Genomic DNA, 15451 nt, shown 5'->3' with positions numbered 1-15451 from the left:
TTCGACTCTGTTAAAAATAGTATGTTTCTGGAACTTCTTACTGAACAGTACTCAGTTCCTTACAAGTTTTATTATATGGTGTAACCACTCGGTCATAGAATTCCAGTCTGTTCATATGGCGTAATCTGGTACTTCACAACCTTCTACCATATTCAAACATATTATAGCTCAGTTTTCAAAGATAAAAGTCAATTGCTTCAGGTTTCAGAGACAATAACAAAAATGAAGATGATTTTCATCTTCATTTTTTCAGGTTTCAGAGACAATAACACCCCAAGATGATTTTTTCAAACCAATAAATCCAGTGTCATATAGTCAAATCATCTTGGAAGCTATTGATGTATTATTTAAGCAGAGAAGCACTTCATCAAACTTTTACACCTTTGATCAAGGTTAAAAAAATTGTTTCGTAACTGTGAAAAGTAGTAATTCACTGATTCTAACAAAATATGTTATAAAACTAGTATTTCAGTTCCTTTGTGTCTCAAACGGTGTCCTATAGTTAAAATATATCTTAAGTAACTAGGAGCAGTTAACAAGGTTTGAGCATAAATAATTTCCCTCATAGGGCTGTCATATCATCGCTTAGAATATATACGACTTTATTAATTTTATTAGAACATAAAAAATGTACTTCCATGTCTCAAAAGGCGTCCTATAATCTAAAATATATCTTAAGTAACTAGGAGCAGTTAACAGTGTTTGAGCTTGTATCGTTTCTCTCATATGGCTGTCGTATCATGCTTCAACTTTCTGAGTCTGTTGTACTCAAAAGTGATTTTATTGATTTTTTATACTCAGTCGGTAAATAAAAGACTCGGAATTGACCGATTCACGAAATTAAATTTTTAGTACTCAGCCAGCAAGTAAAACACGAAATTTATCATCTAGTTGAGCTTTTTGTACTCAGAAGTGCTTTCTGGTACTCAGCATGCAACTAAAACACGCAGAATTTATCAACTATTTGAGTTTATTCTCTTGTTTCAACGTAGGTATGGTATGACCCCTTTTACCAACATAGGTTGACACTTGTACGGGTTCTCGATTGTTTGAATTCTTTCATGAACATGCAAATTGAGTTATGAGAAAGCAATTTTTTATACACATAAACACATTTTTATTAATATACAAAATTTACAAATATTATTAGGATACTTTCGCCTTAAAATATGATTTAAGCCAAGCAAACTTCTTTGAAAGTCTCTTTCACATTTCCTTCCAGAAGTGAAGTTTTACGATAATTCACTAGAATTAGGACTAATAAGTGAAATTTTGATTTTTGATATGACTTTGACATTTGGATTGATAATGGAAGGACCTGATATTTACAGGTTCAATAAATCGTAATGCTCTTTTTATGGAGTGGTAGGATTAAAACATATCGTTTCTAAATCAAGTTGTTCAAAAAGACTGTCTGAATCATTGACAAATGACCCAATAAGGTCATTTCTGTCAGGAGACAACACATTAGTTGGAGCATGATATGGAGGTGATACGGAGGCCTTTTTATATGGTGGTGAGTGATTAGTGCATATTTCATCTAAATCAGTCTCCTCAAAACATCGTCAGAGTCATTCTGAAATATTTGAATATTTTCGTCAATGGCTTGTTGAATTTCGATGGGGTCATCTGGTAGCTTGCAGCTCCTTAAAGTGGGGATACTCTCGACCATGTTCACTAGACCATCCATAACCGCATGATCTACATAGCCGGGGGCAGTATCTCACCCCTCCACCATATTAAATTTGGGATTTATTGTTTGTGGCGTTTCAAGTTTGACGATTTTTATTTTCTTGGGTCGTTTTGGTAGTGAAGAATCTGCATTAGCCAAAAATAATAAATATAGTGTCAATGCTCATTTATGTTCCCTTACTGTCTATTTAGATGAAAGTAAATAGAATGCAAAGAAAAAAACAATATTTATGAAATTAAAAAGAAGAAGTAGTAGTAGTAGTACTAGTAGTGGGACCGAAAATAATTCAAACTTAAACCTAATAGAAATTGCTGTCAATGAATAAATGAGGCCCAAAACGAAAAAAAATTACAATGATTAATCAAGTTAAACCTAAAAAGAAGAGCAATTACCATAAATAGCAGTTGGGCTAACTTCGACTAGGGATTGTAAAGACCAGTACATCTTTTGTATTTCCCGATAATAGCTTTTAATTTAAGCCCTGTATTTTCATTTATATAACATCAACAATGCAATAAAAAAATATTTGTGCATGTAGACCCACTTAGACATCCCTCTATATCCCCAACTCATATTTTACAAATTATCCTTTCACCCTCCATAATCCCCAGAAAATTTCACCTTGGAAATCCCTAGCCGTTCCCACATCTTGAATCAAGTTTGAATTCTTAAAAAATATATAAAACTCTTTAGTTAAGCAGTTCAGGCTTAACTAAAGCCTGACGACTTTATTAAATTTGTTCTAACAAATTTAATAAAGTCGTATATATCTTAAGCGATGATATGACAGCCCTATGGGAGAAATGATTAATGCTCAAACGTCGTTAACTGCACCTAGTTACTGAAGATATATTTTAACTATAGAATACCGTTTGAGACAAGAAGGAACTGACATACTAGTTTTATAACATATTCTGTTGGAAATGAGTGAACTACTACTTTTTCGCAATTACGAAACAATATTTTTTCCTTGATCAAAGGTATAAAAGTTTGATGAAATACTTCTCTACTTAAATACTACATCACTAGCTTCCAAGATGATTAGATTATATTACACTGGTTTTATTGTTTTCAAAAAAAATATAATATGTTTGAATATGATAGAAGCTTGTGGAGTACCACATTACGCCATATGAATAGACTGGAATTCTATGACCGAGTGGTTACACCATATAATAACACTTGCAAGTAACTGAGCACTGTTCAGGAAGAAGTCCGAGAAATATGCCATTTTTAACGGAATTGAAGCGCTGTACGTAAAGTGTAATGTACCTACTTATATATTTCTTATTAAAAACTGTGTATGCCGAGCATAATTTACCAAGGGAATCCCTGCTTGTGGATGTTTAGTAGTGAACTCTAAGTATTATTTTTACGAAAATATGTGTTGTTTTTCCTTTAATCCTTTTGAGTGTGTTTAAGCAAAACATATATTTAATCTTAACCCGTCTTCGTTTTTTAGAATAAGTAAACCCCCACTCTATATGTATCCCTTTCTCTTCCTCCAGGAGCCTGAAATAAATGAATATAAATTCAGTGAGTTTTAGTTGCTGGCTGATATTCAGACTGAATACCAAGGGACATATCTGATCATGATATGAGAATCCGACACAGAAAAAAGTATGATATATATTAGGACCCTCCCCTTTTGTGGATGTGTAATAATGGACTTTAAAAAAGAAACATCTTTAAACTTGAACTGTTTGTGTTTTTTAGACCTATCACCAGAAGTAGTCGCACTAGTAGTTTCAAACAAAGCTCTGATGAATGAAAATTTTGAAATATAAATATATTTTTACTGCAATCGTAGCATCTGTAAAGGCAGTTATCATGATTTCACCAATTCTTTGAGTCCAAAGCAATCAATTTAGAACATATTGGTATTGGGATCAATATGGTGAATGTGGAAAAGATGAGGGAAATATTGAATAAAATGAAATCAACTAGAAATCAAAACAAACCATGAGCATGTGGACTTTCTAAAAGGTGACAAAGCAATATCTGAAAAACAACTTACATCATTAATTTAGACTTTTAAGTGTAAGTTGTGGGGGACTTTGAACTAGCAAGAGGGCACTACATGCATACTTTTAATGTAACTAACGGCTCTAAGAGTATTAAGATGAAACTTTTAGGGAACGTTTAGGAGTTTCAATTGAACAAAAAAAAAAAAAACTGTATACATCCTGGTTTTCAAAAGGACATATAAGCAATATCAAAGGCAGCGCCACTCTATAATAGCTAGAAATATCATTGAAACTTTTAAAGGAGCTAATTTGATTCAAAATTAGAAATTATGGTGCCCTTTTCAAGAGTAAAAAGAAATTGGAGGGCAAACCGCCCTTCTCTGAAGCCCATTCATTTTCCAAACGCATTCAGTCAAAACTTTGAGACAGCCATTTTGTTCAGCTTAATAGAACGGTCGAACAACTATGTCTTTAGGAATATTAGGCATGTCAACCTAACATAATTATGCATTTGGCCAATTATGCTTTAAAATAAATCAAAAGGCCTTGTGTTTATTGTTGCCAATAAGACACCTCAGCAATATATCGAGGACGACTGGGGGTTATTAAGTTGAAAATTTTGGGGATACTACTAGCCTATTATTATTCCTACTCTTGCGGTTTGAATAAATATAAAGGGTGCAAGTGTATCCAGGCTGTCAAAGATAATATATAGAATCTTGGGGAATGATAATAAGTTTAATTTTTCAGGTCAACTTCAGAAGCTATAAAATTAAATAGAAAATATTGTTTGTGTCAGGATTAAAAATTGTTAGAAAAGTTTCCCCAACATACAAATAGAAACCCATACTATAGATTTTTATAGAAACAAACTGAAAAGATGTAAATTATATTTTTCCCACAGAAAAGATATTGTCAATAAAAAACGAACAGAAATTAAATAAAAAAACTTTTTCCACAAGCCAAGTTTTATAAAGAAGAGTAAAGAGCTCCATTAAGCCAAGTACGAGCAGAAATAAAGTCAAATAATCTTCCAACCGTAAAACTGCCACAGATTACTATCAATAAATAAATAAAACTCAAAACGAACAGAAATTACAACAAATAGTCAATTCAAACTCAAAACGAGCAAAAATTAACGTGAATAGGGCTGATAACCCCCATGGCTTCTCAAGATAAGAATATAATTTGCGCTTTACTGAAAACAAAATACGGTTTAAATGTTTTCACTTTCTTACTTTCATAAATAAAAAATTATCAAAACTTTAAGGAATAAATATTGGTATATGTCAGTTAAACTGAAAATCCACGATCATTAGTTTTTGGGATTGCGCCGCAATCCCAAAAACTCCCCCGGGCCAGGGGGAGCAGTTTATGTGGGAGAATCTTACCACGGAGGAATTTTTCATGGGACAAAGGAATTTTCCATGAAGGGAGTCTCGGATTTTCCTGCATTATTTGGTATATGTCAGTTAAACTGAAAATCCACGATCATTAGTTTTTGGGATTGCGCCGCAATCCCAAAAACTCCCCCGGATCAGGGGGAGAAGTTTATGTGGAAGAATCTTACCACGGAGGAATTTTTCATGGGACAAAGGAATTTTCCATGAAGGGAGTTTCGGATTTTCCTGCATTATTTATAAAACGATCAGAAATTAAATAAAAAAGCAAGTTTTTCAATTGAGGGTACGGAGCAACATTAAAACTTAAAACGAACACAGCCCGCGGGGAAAGGGCCACAAGTTGTGAACTTTGCCCATTATTCATATATAGTATTGGCCATTGAGAAGTATACAGACGTTTTCAGGAGGGATTTTTTCTGGTGGGAGGGGGTTAGGGGGAGAAGGTTACGTGGGAGGATCTTTCCAAGGAGGAATTTTTCATAGGGGAAGGGAATTTTTCATGAAGGAGGCACCGGATTTTCCAGCATTATTTAAAAAACCATTAAGAAATTAAATAAAAAAAAGTCTTTTTTCAACTAAGAGTAAGGAGCAACATTAAAACTTAAAACGAACAGAATTATTACGTATATGAGGGGGTTCGTCCTCTTGTCAATGCCTCACTCTAAAAACTAAAGTTTTTTTTAGTACTTGAAAAACTGCTAATTATTCTCATTAAACCTTTGTTATTCAGGGGTCATTATTAAGGATTTAGAACAAAATTCGAACTTTAGCGTAAAGAGCGAGTAATTGACGAGGGGGTGAACCCCCTCATATATATAATAATTTCTGGTCGTTTTAAGTTTTAATGTTGCTCCTTACTTTCACTGAATTTTTTTTTATTTATTTGATATTTCCCAAGCATGACATTTCAAAAGTGTAGCCAAAAACGTGGCTTTTGAAATTCTGGCCCTATCTTTCGAAAGAAAAACTTGGACTTAACAAAAGTGGAGAGTAGTAATACAATTTGAGTTTTTCTCTTGTTGATATTGTTTGTTGTAGAAAAAGAAATCTGATAAAACAATTGATTTTGTTTCTGTTACTGCTTTCGTACAGTGACAATTTAGTGAATTTTTTCATGGTCAATTTATCGGAACGTTCTCCGTTTCTCTTACTGCGAACATATTTCGAAGAAAATTTCGGAGAAAAACTATTATTTAAAACAATTTGTCATCTAACAAAAGTCACATGCTTTTCTATTTCACGAATAATCGATTCATTTCACTTTTCGGATTTATTTGATTTACTTTATTCATCTTTTGTTATTTTCCCTATTTTCTAGATATCTGATATTCACTACTGCTGTGAAAGAGATAATCACTACTGCTGTGAAAGATCGTAAAATAAATGTGAAAAGCTGAAACATAACAAATCATAATTCTTCTTTGGACGGCACATTGACTAATCCTTTTGGGTGCCAAATTTCCTTTAGTAAAACTTAAGATCAAAAGTATATCTTATATTCTGTGCTGCAATGAATGAAAAGGAGGATTTGAATTGGACTCAATATTATGTTAAGTTAATCATGCCTAACTTGATAACATTGAGTCACTTATGTTATTTTGTTAGTTTCACTTTCAGTAAAATTGATTGATTTCATCTGTTAAATTAACTGACTAGTTTTACTTTCAGCTCTGGATTAAAACACATGGCTATCTTTTAATTTCCTTTCAATTTATTCCAAAAACAGAGTTTTAAGTTCTTTCAACCGTATTTACAAAAAACTAAAAGTTTTCACTTTTTTTTTTATTTTGACTGTATAAGTATGATGATTTAGAATTGTAAAATTCAAACAGTTTTTCAGTTTGCAGTAAAATACAAATCTCCAAAAAATTGGATTATTCACCTGAATGATCTCATTGAATTTAAATTCAGCCCAAATTGATCATACAATCTCCTTAATCAAGCATAGCTGTGTTTGAAACGAACTTAACTCAGGTGCATCTAAGTCATTTATTAAGTTTTAATATTCTCCCTTCTTTAACATAAACCTTAGTCTGAGCAATCTTTCTCATCACCATTTCCTTTCTAGTTGCAAGTTTGAGTATACCTTCAAATGACCCATGATGGTTTTTTAATAGAAAGAAAGAAAAAAAGAAAGAAGAAATTTATTTGAGCCCTACGGCCATACACAACATAATTTAGCGATACGACACTACATAGAACACACTCTCAATATAAAACAATACTCACTCGGGCTTGACTAGGCCTCTCCCGCCTTTTCCACATATCGTGCCATTTTGCATATGGTTCCAGGCTTCGAAGACCTCAGGATATTAGAAAGTAGCACCAACCGATGGTCCCCCCAAATTTCATCCCTAAGACTTTCAAGCCCCTGGCACTCCATGAGGAAATGGGCTAATTTATAACCCTCAATTCAATATGCTTGAAATTATATATAAAATCAATAATATGCTTAAAAATTATATAAATTTGTTGTTTTGGCTATGCAACAGGGTCAAATTTGCTAAAACACAATTGGTAAACCTTGCATCTTCCCTGGAAGCTTAACACACATTAAGTTTTTGAATTACCATTTCTGATTGCAACAAGACTCTAATTGCACGTCTACTCTCTGTTTCAGGATCTCAGTCCCAGTCCAGCACAACAATAGTTTCAGGATCAGGCGGTCAGCAACAGCAACAGCAACAAGAACAGCAAGAAACTGCTGTTAATTTTCCGTTTGTGTTCAATAACCTAGCGAATGTTCTCACGCCTGGATTGAATATTCCCCTGGCTAACCAATTAGTTAATCCCATTGTAATTGATGTTCCCATACCAGCAGCTAGGTCACTAGATCCACCGAGTATATTGGAAAGATTGAAGACATGAGAACTCCAATTCTTTCAGAATGAATGTGATGGACGTGATCGATTACTTTACATTTTTCAAGAGGAGTGTGATGAATAAGTTCCAGCTAGAATTTTGTTTTGAATGTGCATTTCCCATACATCCAACATGTTCCGTCTGGCATTCTAAAATGCCTAGAACACCACTTTATAGGAAATTTTGTGAATTGCTTAGCATTTTGGATTAAAAAAATTTGTTGCTTTTATATGCGCGATCATACCACAATGACAGGCTATTTTGTACTTGGGCATTTGCCTGGAAGTTTTCTCAAAATTTCAAAATGAAATTCAATCTTGTAAAAAAATGAATCAAAATACAGAAAAATGTAATATATTATCAATTTTTTAATCACGCGAAAGATTTTATTTTGTCTCAACTTTTGACTCTATCTCTGAGAAAATTTTATTCGAAGTATGGTTTTTTGCCAGGCATTGCTCGCACGACAAATAGCATACTTTTTGTTGTTGCCCCGAAAGTTTATAGTGAAACCACCAACAAAAAAGACATTGCTGAATGACTATGTGATAGAGTACAATACTACATTTGAGCTTTTGGTGTGAAATTCCACTAAATAAATTTAATTTTTCGTTTCAGTATTGTATGCGTTCCAAAAATATCTTTTGAATTTTTTATTATTTTTATCAAATTTGGCATATGCGTACCCGAAAGTGTGAGACCTTAACAAGGTTTCAAAGTTTTTGTCCAAGATCAAAAGTTACAAAAAGCACGTTTTCGGGCGTAGGAGTTTCTGTTTTTTTTACCGGACTCTCCTCATGTGGTATCAAGGGATTAAATGTATACGTGCTTCTGATACGATTGCATCTACGTTTCTGCAATCTTGAGATCGAAAACTAATACATGACCTAATGCACATATTGGCTACGGAATAGAAACGTTTAAAAAAGAAAAAAAAAATTAATTCCAGAAAGCGGAGCTTATAAGAATCTCCTTCAAATACCGCTTAATCCTCAATGCATATTTTTGAAAAAATTTATTATCAAGTCATTTATGGTAGTTCACAGACGTTATATCATTTTTCTCAAAGATCGATTTCGCTCTCAAGAAAGAATGATCAGAGGCTTAAAGAGGTTGATGAACTGAAAACAAAATTCTAACAAATTTAGCATTACCTACTAAACGCTTCTTCGAAGTTGGGCAATGAGCTTAAATAACAAATGAAACGTTTTGGACGTGAAAACGTTTCGGAAAAAAAAAATTTTGAATAAATATCTTAGAAAGACAGCCTAAGGAATTTTTCCTAGTGTATTATCATAACAAATAATTTCCATTAGTTGATAAAAAAAACAGCTTAGCTACTAGGATGAAGAAGCAGGTTTTGCTTTCTTAGGCTCCGTAATAGTGTAAAAGGGTCTAATATTCGTTGTATTTCAATTATGGAATGTTCTATCAAAAAGGTAGATTTTAAAGACGATTCTTTTTATTTATCAACATTTATCAACTAAAAAAAAAAAAAACATTTCTCAAGGTTTCAATTCTTTTTTATGCATGGGCATACTTGGTAAATGAAGAATCATTATTGTAAATGGAGTAGACTTTTAGAATCGAGTCGGGACTTTGCAACGAGTCAGGCTTATACTTAGTTCAGTTTCTTACCGAGTCCATACTAAGTTCACGTTTGCATCGGGCCACGATTTAGGTCGTTTTTGCCTGGTGTAAGGACATAGCTCATTTTTATGCCGAGCAGTGTTTCTGCTCGTTTTTGTACTAAGTCACGCTATATTTTATGCGTTTTGTATTGAGCAAGGGTTTATGTCGTTTTTAAACCGGGTCAAGACATAGCTCATTTTGCAGCGAGTCAAGACATGCTTTGACTTGGTTTCTGTGAGTCAGAGCTTTTATTGTTTTTACGCAAAGTCTGGAATTCAATTGAGTGCTGCGTTTCAGCAGATTTTCTGGGGTAAATTTCATGACATATTCCATTCCGTTACCTGACACAAATTCGAATAGAAAACATGCGTAAAATTACGATGACTCCTACAGCCGAATCACAACAATCCTTGTTTAAGTTTTGGTGCATTCCTTAGCTATATTTTGGAAGATTTCCTGAGCCAAAATTCGGTAAATCCCAGGAGAAGGTTCTGATACACTTGTTAAAAAAAAAAAATTAGAATATATACTAACCGTTTTAAATTCCATATACTTACTGAGCTTCACCTCACTGGTCCGATCCTAAATAGCTTCGAAGGAGCAATGAAAGGTTAAACCCCCCTACCGCCTCCCTTGAAATGGTGCTGATAGCTTATTAAGGTGGACCGCTGTTTTGGAAATAGTCTGAAAATATTTTGCTTGTAAATACAAAAGTAAAAAATAAGATAACACATTTATACATATATGCACTTGAACCTCAGATCTTATGTTAGAAAGTATTCTGTAAGGTCCTTCACTTCAACCAATACAGCAACTCGTTTAAAACGGATCATGCTTTGAATATGGTTGACTTATAATTGAACAGAAATACGAAATAAGCTTTTAACTAACAGATTATATTGCCTCAGACAATCGCAAATTATGATATCAGTAAATCGTTGTTCAAGGTTTTATTTTCGGCAAACTTTTGTTGTATTACGCATTGGGATTACCATATAAGTATAATTTCTCTGGTCAGGTTACATCATGACCGAAGTCTGAAAATATTATAAAGTAGACTCCCCTGACATGTTCTGCATGCTGCTTAAGAACAATGCTACCAAACCCAATCACTATAGGTGTTTTTTATACATTTTCTTTGTGAACACACATATAAATTCCAAGTTTTCATTTTAGGGTCATCATCAACAACCAATACCGTAGTATCAGCTGCAGCCAATCAGCAGCAGCAACAGCAGCAGCAACAGCCAAACAATAATAATGCTAACCAGTTTCCAATTATTATTCTGAATTTCATCCCAGAGGAGACAACTACTGCAGCTCCAGAAGAAGAAACTACTACGGCGTAGTTAAGAAGTGAAAGACGAAACTGTCAATGAGGAGCAAAGTTAGAAAATGTGTGTGTATGTTTGTTTGTGTGTAAGTCCGTATGTGTATGTGTGTGTATGCATGTGTGTGCGTCTCTGTGTACATGTGTGTGTTTTTTTGTGCATGTGCACGTATCTAACAATAATTCGGGTTGCATTCTTAGGAGACACTATCATCACCAGGGACAACTACGGCAGCTGCAGAAGAAGAAACTATCACGGGGTAGTTGAGAAAACGAAGACTAAATTGTCAACGAGGAACATTGATAAAAAATGTATGCATGTTTGTGTTTGTTTCTTTGCATGTATGTGTGTATGTGTGCGTGTGTCTTCTTGTGCGTGAGTGTTTGTGTCTACGTCTGTTTGTGTGCGTTTATTTTTTCTAATCGTCATTCAGAGTTGCGTTCTGAGGAGACAACTAAAGCACCACCAGAAGAAGAAGCTCCTAAAGAAGAGCCTACTGAATAGAAATACTTATGGCAGGTGAATAGCAATTCAGCTACTGAATGGCGAAGTAAAAGACTAAATTTTAGCAAGAAAAGAGATGGAAAGCATATGCATGTGTTGCCTGTATTGGTGTTTGTGTGGTTGCATGCGAGAAAATTGCAGGAAAAGAGAGACAGTGACAAAAAGAGATAATAGTAATATAATAATAATCTATAATAAAGTATAATAATAACATAATATAATATATAATAAAATATAATAAAAAATATAATATAATAATAAAAAAATAATAATAGGTAATCTAGTGTTTGTTTTTCCTCTTTGAAAAAAAAAAATTGAACCAAGCACATATGTTTTTTTTTTAAATAAGCTCAAGTTAGAATTTCTGAGCATCATACTATTATACCCGAGTTTTACAGAATTGTAAAGAGGCAGTTTATAAAAGAAAAGATTAGAGGATAGGATGAGAAAGTCCTATGGTTTTCTCTCCACATTGAAACTTTCTAGGAATCAGTAACTTATTTCTGCTGAATTGTCTTTTGATATATAAGTCGTTTTGAGTTGTAATGTTTGTATTTGTGTATTTAATTGACATATATATGTGCCCCAGCTATAATTTTTGTTTTTCTATACTTTCTCCTTTTTCATGCTCCCCTTATCGCATTTTGGATGCATAGAGGGATAAGATGTATTATTGATACTAATGTTATTATTATATCTTTAAAATCCTTAGATAAGTTTTTGAAGGCAAATGTACTGAGAAAGAAATATTCTCCATCCTAGGGCTTAGCGTTGGATATTTTCAAAATATCATAAACGGAACTATTTCACAAAGCTTAAGAAACATAATATTTACTGATTAATAGCAAATTAAAAAAATATACTTAGATGAAAAAAATAACAAAAGAAATTAAATTTAAAAACAAGGTGGTACCAAAGCCAACAAGGAGGTCGTAAGAGAGGAGAAGCCGGGTAAAAAACGGGGCTCGGGCTGAGCCATTGTGAGAGTTTTTTTCTTTTTTTCTTTAGATAAACAGATTTTAGGCCTTTTTTGAATGATATTTAAGTTAATTTAATTTGCAAGTAGAAACTGTACCCGAACCAAGATTGGGAATTGCCTCCCTGACTCAATTCGAATCTTGAGAATTAAACATAAAAATTTTGCTAAACTGCACTCTCAGTTCCCCTCTAAAAAAGTTAAACAATATTAGAAATGGAACTTAAGCAATTGACACAGAAATGGTTAAGATGAGCCAATAAGCTAGGGTAGGTCTTTCGATTGCACCTCCCACCAACTCAGCCTTAATTCCATGAATTTTTCAGCTTTTTCCTATTATATTTTATACTTTTCATGTAATTTCCCTATTGTTTGTTTTCAATCAAGGTAGTGTCCCCGAAAAGTCACCTTCGCTTAAATAAGCTTTCTGCAATCACATTAGATCAAGCACACAAGGGGCCAAGGGTCCTTCACAAATGCTACGAGTACTACATACTCGAATAGTACGACTACATAGAAAAAAAAAATGCTACGAGCTCCTGTGATTTACTTTTAGATAAATATGATTAGGTGATTTTTTCGTTTAAAAAAGTTCTGTATCTGTTCCAGGTACATATTAAATATAAAAAACAAGTATTTTTCACCTCAGACTAAGGAGCAACATTAAAACACTAAAAGGACTAAAAACTATTCCATATGTGAGGGGGGCTACCCCCAACTCAATACCTTGCTCTTTACGGTAAAGTTTCTTAGAATTTTACAAAAGCTTCTTAACTTGCTAATCGGCCATTGTGTTTCAGGAGTCGTTCTTAAAGAAATTAAATAAAAGAAAACAATTTTTTTTTTTTAACTGAAAGTAAGGAGCGACATTAAACATAAAACGAACAGAACTTACCCCATATATGAAAGGGGCTGCTCCCTCTTCAACGCCTTGCTCTTTGCGCTGAAGTTTGACTCTTTCTCTCAAATTTACTTTTTAAAACAGTAAAAAATTTAGCGTAAAGAGCAGGGCGTTGAAGAGGGAGCAGCCTCTTTCATATACGGGGTAATTTCTGTTCGTTTTAAGTTTTAATGTCGCTCCTTACTTTCAGTTAAAAAAACTTGTTTTTTTTTTGTTTAATTTCTGAACGTTGTTTAGTTAGCCCATGTTTTGATTTCGGCTCTCGCAGATGAATAATTAAAGCGAAATTTGCATATTTATTTATTTGGCTAAATGGCTTTCCCTTAGTTTTGATCGAATGATTTTGAGAAAAAAGGAGGAGGAGGAGGCCAATTTGCCCTTCAATTTTTTGGGTACTTAAAAAGGCAACTAGAACTTTTAGTTTTTTACGAACGTTTTCATTAGTAAAAGATATACGTAACTTACGAATTAGCTTACGTAACAAACTTCTATATTCGTATGTTTTTATTACGTATATGAGGGAGTTCGCTCAAACGTCAATACCTCGCTCTTTACACTAAAGCTTAAATTTTGTCCCCTGAATCGCAAAGGCCGTTGAATAAATAAATGAAATTACTAAAAATACTTTAGCGTAAAGAGTGAGGCATTAGAAGGAGGTGAACCCCTTATATGCATAATATTTTCTGTTCGTTTTAATTTTTAATGCTACTCCTTACTTCCTGTTGAAAAAAAACTTTTTCATATTTATTTTTTCATTGTTTTTTAAATAATGCTAGAAAATGCTGCGCCCCTTTATGGAAATCCTCCATACAAACTCCATGACAAGTTCCTCCATGGAAAGTCCCCCCTACATAACCCCCTCTTCTCAATCCCCCTTCCAACCAAAAATCCCCCTGATAACGTCTGTACACTTCCCAATAACCATTACTATATGCGAACACTGGTCAAAATTTGTAACTTGCAGCCCCTTCCACAGGGACTGTGGGGGAGTAAGTCGTCCCCAAAGACATAGTTATAAGTTTTTCGACTATGTTGCATAAAATGGCTATCTTAGAATTTTTATCTGACGGCTTTGGGAAAGAATGAGCGTGGGAGGGGGCCTAAGTGCCCTCCAATTTTTTGATCATTTAAAAAGGGCACTAGAACTTTTCATTTCCATTCGAATGAGCCCTCTCGCAAAATTCTAGGACCACTGGGTCGATACGATCACCCCTGGGAAAAAGAAAAAAAAAAGAAAAAACAAATAAACAAGCATCCGTGATTTGTCTTCTGGCAAAAAATACAAAAATTCCACATTTTTGTGAATAGGGGCTTGGAACTTGTACAATAGGGTTCTCTGATATGCTGAATCTGATGATGTGATTTTCGTCAAGATTCTATGACTTTTAGGGGGTGTTTCCCCTTATTTTCTAAAATAGGGCAAATTTTCTCAGGCTCGTAACCTTTGATGGGTAAGACTAAACTTGATGAAACTGATATATTTAAAATCAGTATTAAAATGCGAATCTTTTGATTTAACTATTGGTATCAAAGTTCTGTTTTTTAGAGTTTTGGTTACTATTGAGCCGGGTCGCTCCTTACTACAGTTCGTTACCACGAACTGTTTGATGAGACAAAAAGTCAAACTTTAGCGTAAAGAGAGAGGTATTGAGGAAACGGCAACTCCCTTCATACACGAAATAATTTTTGCTCGTTTTAAGTTATAACTTTGCTCCCGACTTTCAGTCAAAAAACTTTTTTGAATTTAATTTATGGTCTTTTTTCAAATAATGCCGGGAAATCTGGCTCCCCTCTATAGAATATTCTTTTCACCCACGGAAAATGCACCCAAGTAAAGTATTTCCCACGTAAAATTCCCCCTTAAAAAAAAACCCGGCAATTCCACTCTCGCTGGAAATACCTCTTGGAAAATTTCTTGCGGGCGATTCCACCTGAAAAATTTTTCTTAGCATGCTTTTATTTGAAAGATTTGAAAGCATACTTTCGTTTTTCAAATGATGCTGGAAGTCTCTCTTCCGTGAAAATTTTTTCTCGGAAATTCCCCCACCTCCAGTGGAAAGTTGCTCCCATAGAAAATTTCACATGGAGAATTTCACCAGCGAAAAATCCCTCCGCCGAAGGGGAAAAAAACCCTCCAGACAACTCTGACCCTGCTGAAAATTTTCCTGAAACAAAAAAGTTT

At 33.9% G+C, this 15451-nt stretch overlaps 1 protein-coding gene across 2 annotated transcripts in view; it reads left to right on the top strand.

Annotated features, from left to right (window-relative positions):
* The window catches only part of LOC136041110 (uncharacterized), a 56016-nt gene extending 44461 nt beyond the window's left edge, over positions 1–11555 (top strand). Inside the window, exon 3 of one of the 2 annotated variants that reach the window (XM_065725672.1) lies at positions 10734–11555. In XM_065725672.1, the coding sequence (XP_065581744.1) occupies positions 10734–10906 (173 nt within the window). In that variant the 3' untranslated portion in view covers positions 10907–11555. Of the gene's footprint in view, positions 1–7683; positions 8155–10733 lie in introns of those variants that run through there. The other variant, XM_065725671.1, reaches the window with a different exon arrangement.
* The last annotated feature ends 3896 nt before the right edge of the window (positions 11556–15451 follow it).

Source organism: Artemia franciscana, chromosome 21 (genome assembly GCF_032884065.1).
Source record: "Artemia franciscana chromosome 21, ASM3288406v1, whole genome shotgun sequence".
In the NCBI taxonomy this organism is placed as follows: domain Eukaryota; kingdom Metazoa; phylum Arthropoda; class Branchiopoda; order Anostraca; family Artemiidae; genus Artemia; species Artemia franciscana.
Note: the sequence above shows the minus strand (reverse complement) of the source record. Positions and strands in the feature narration are given on the sequence as shown.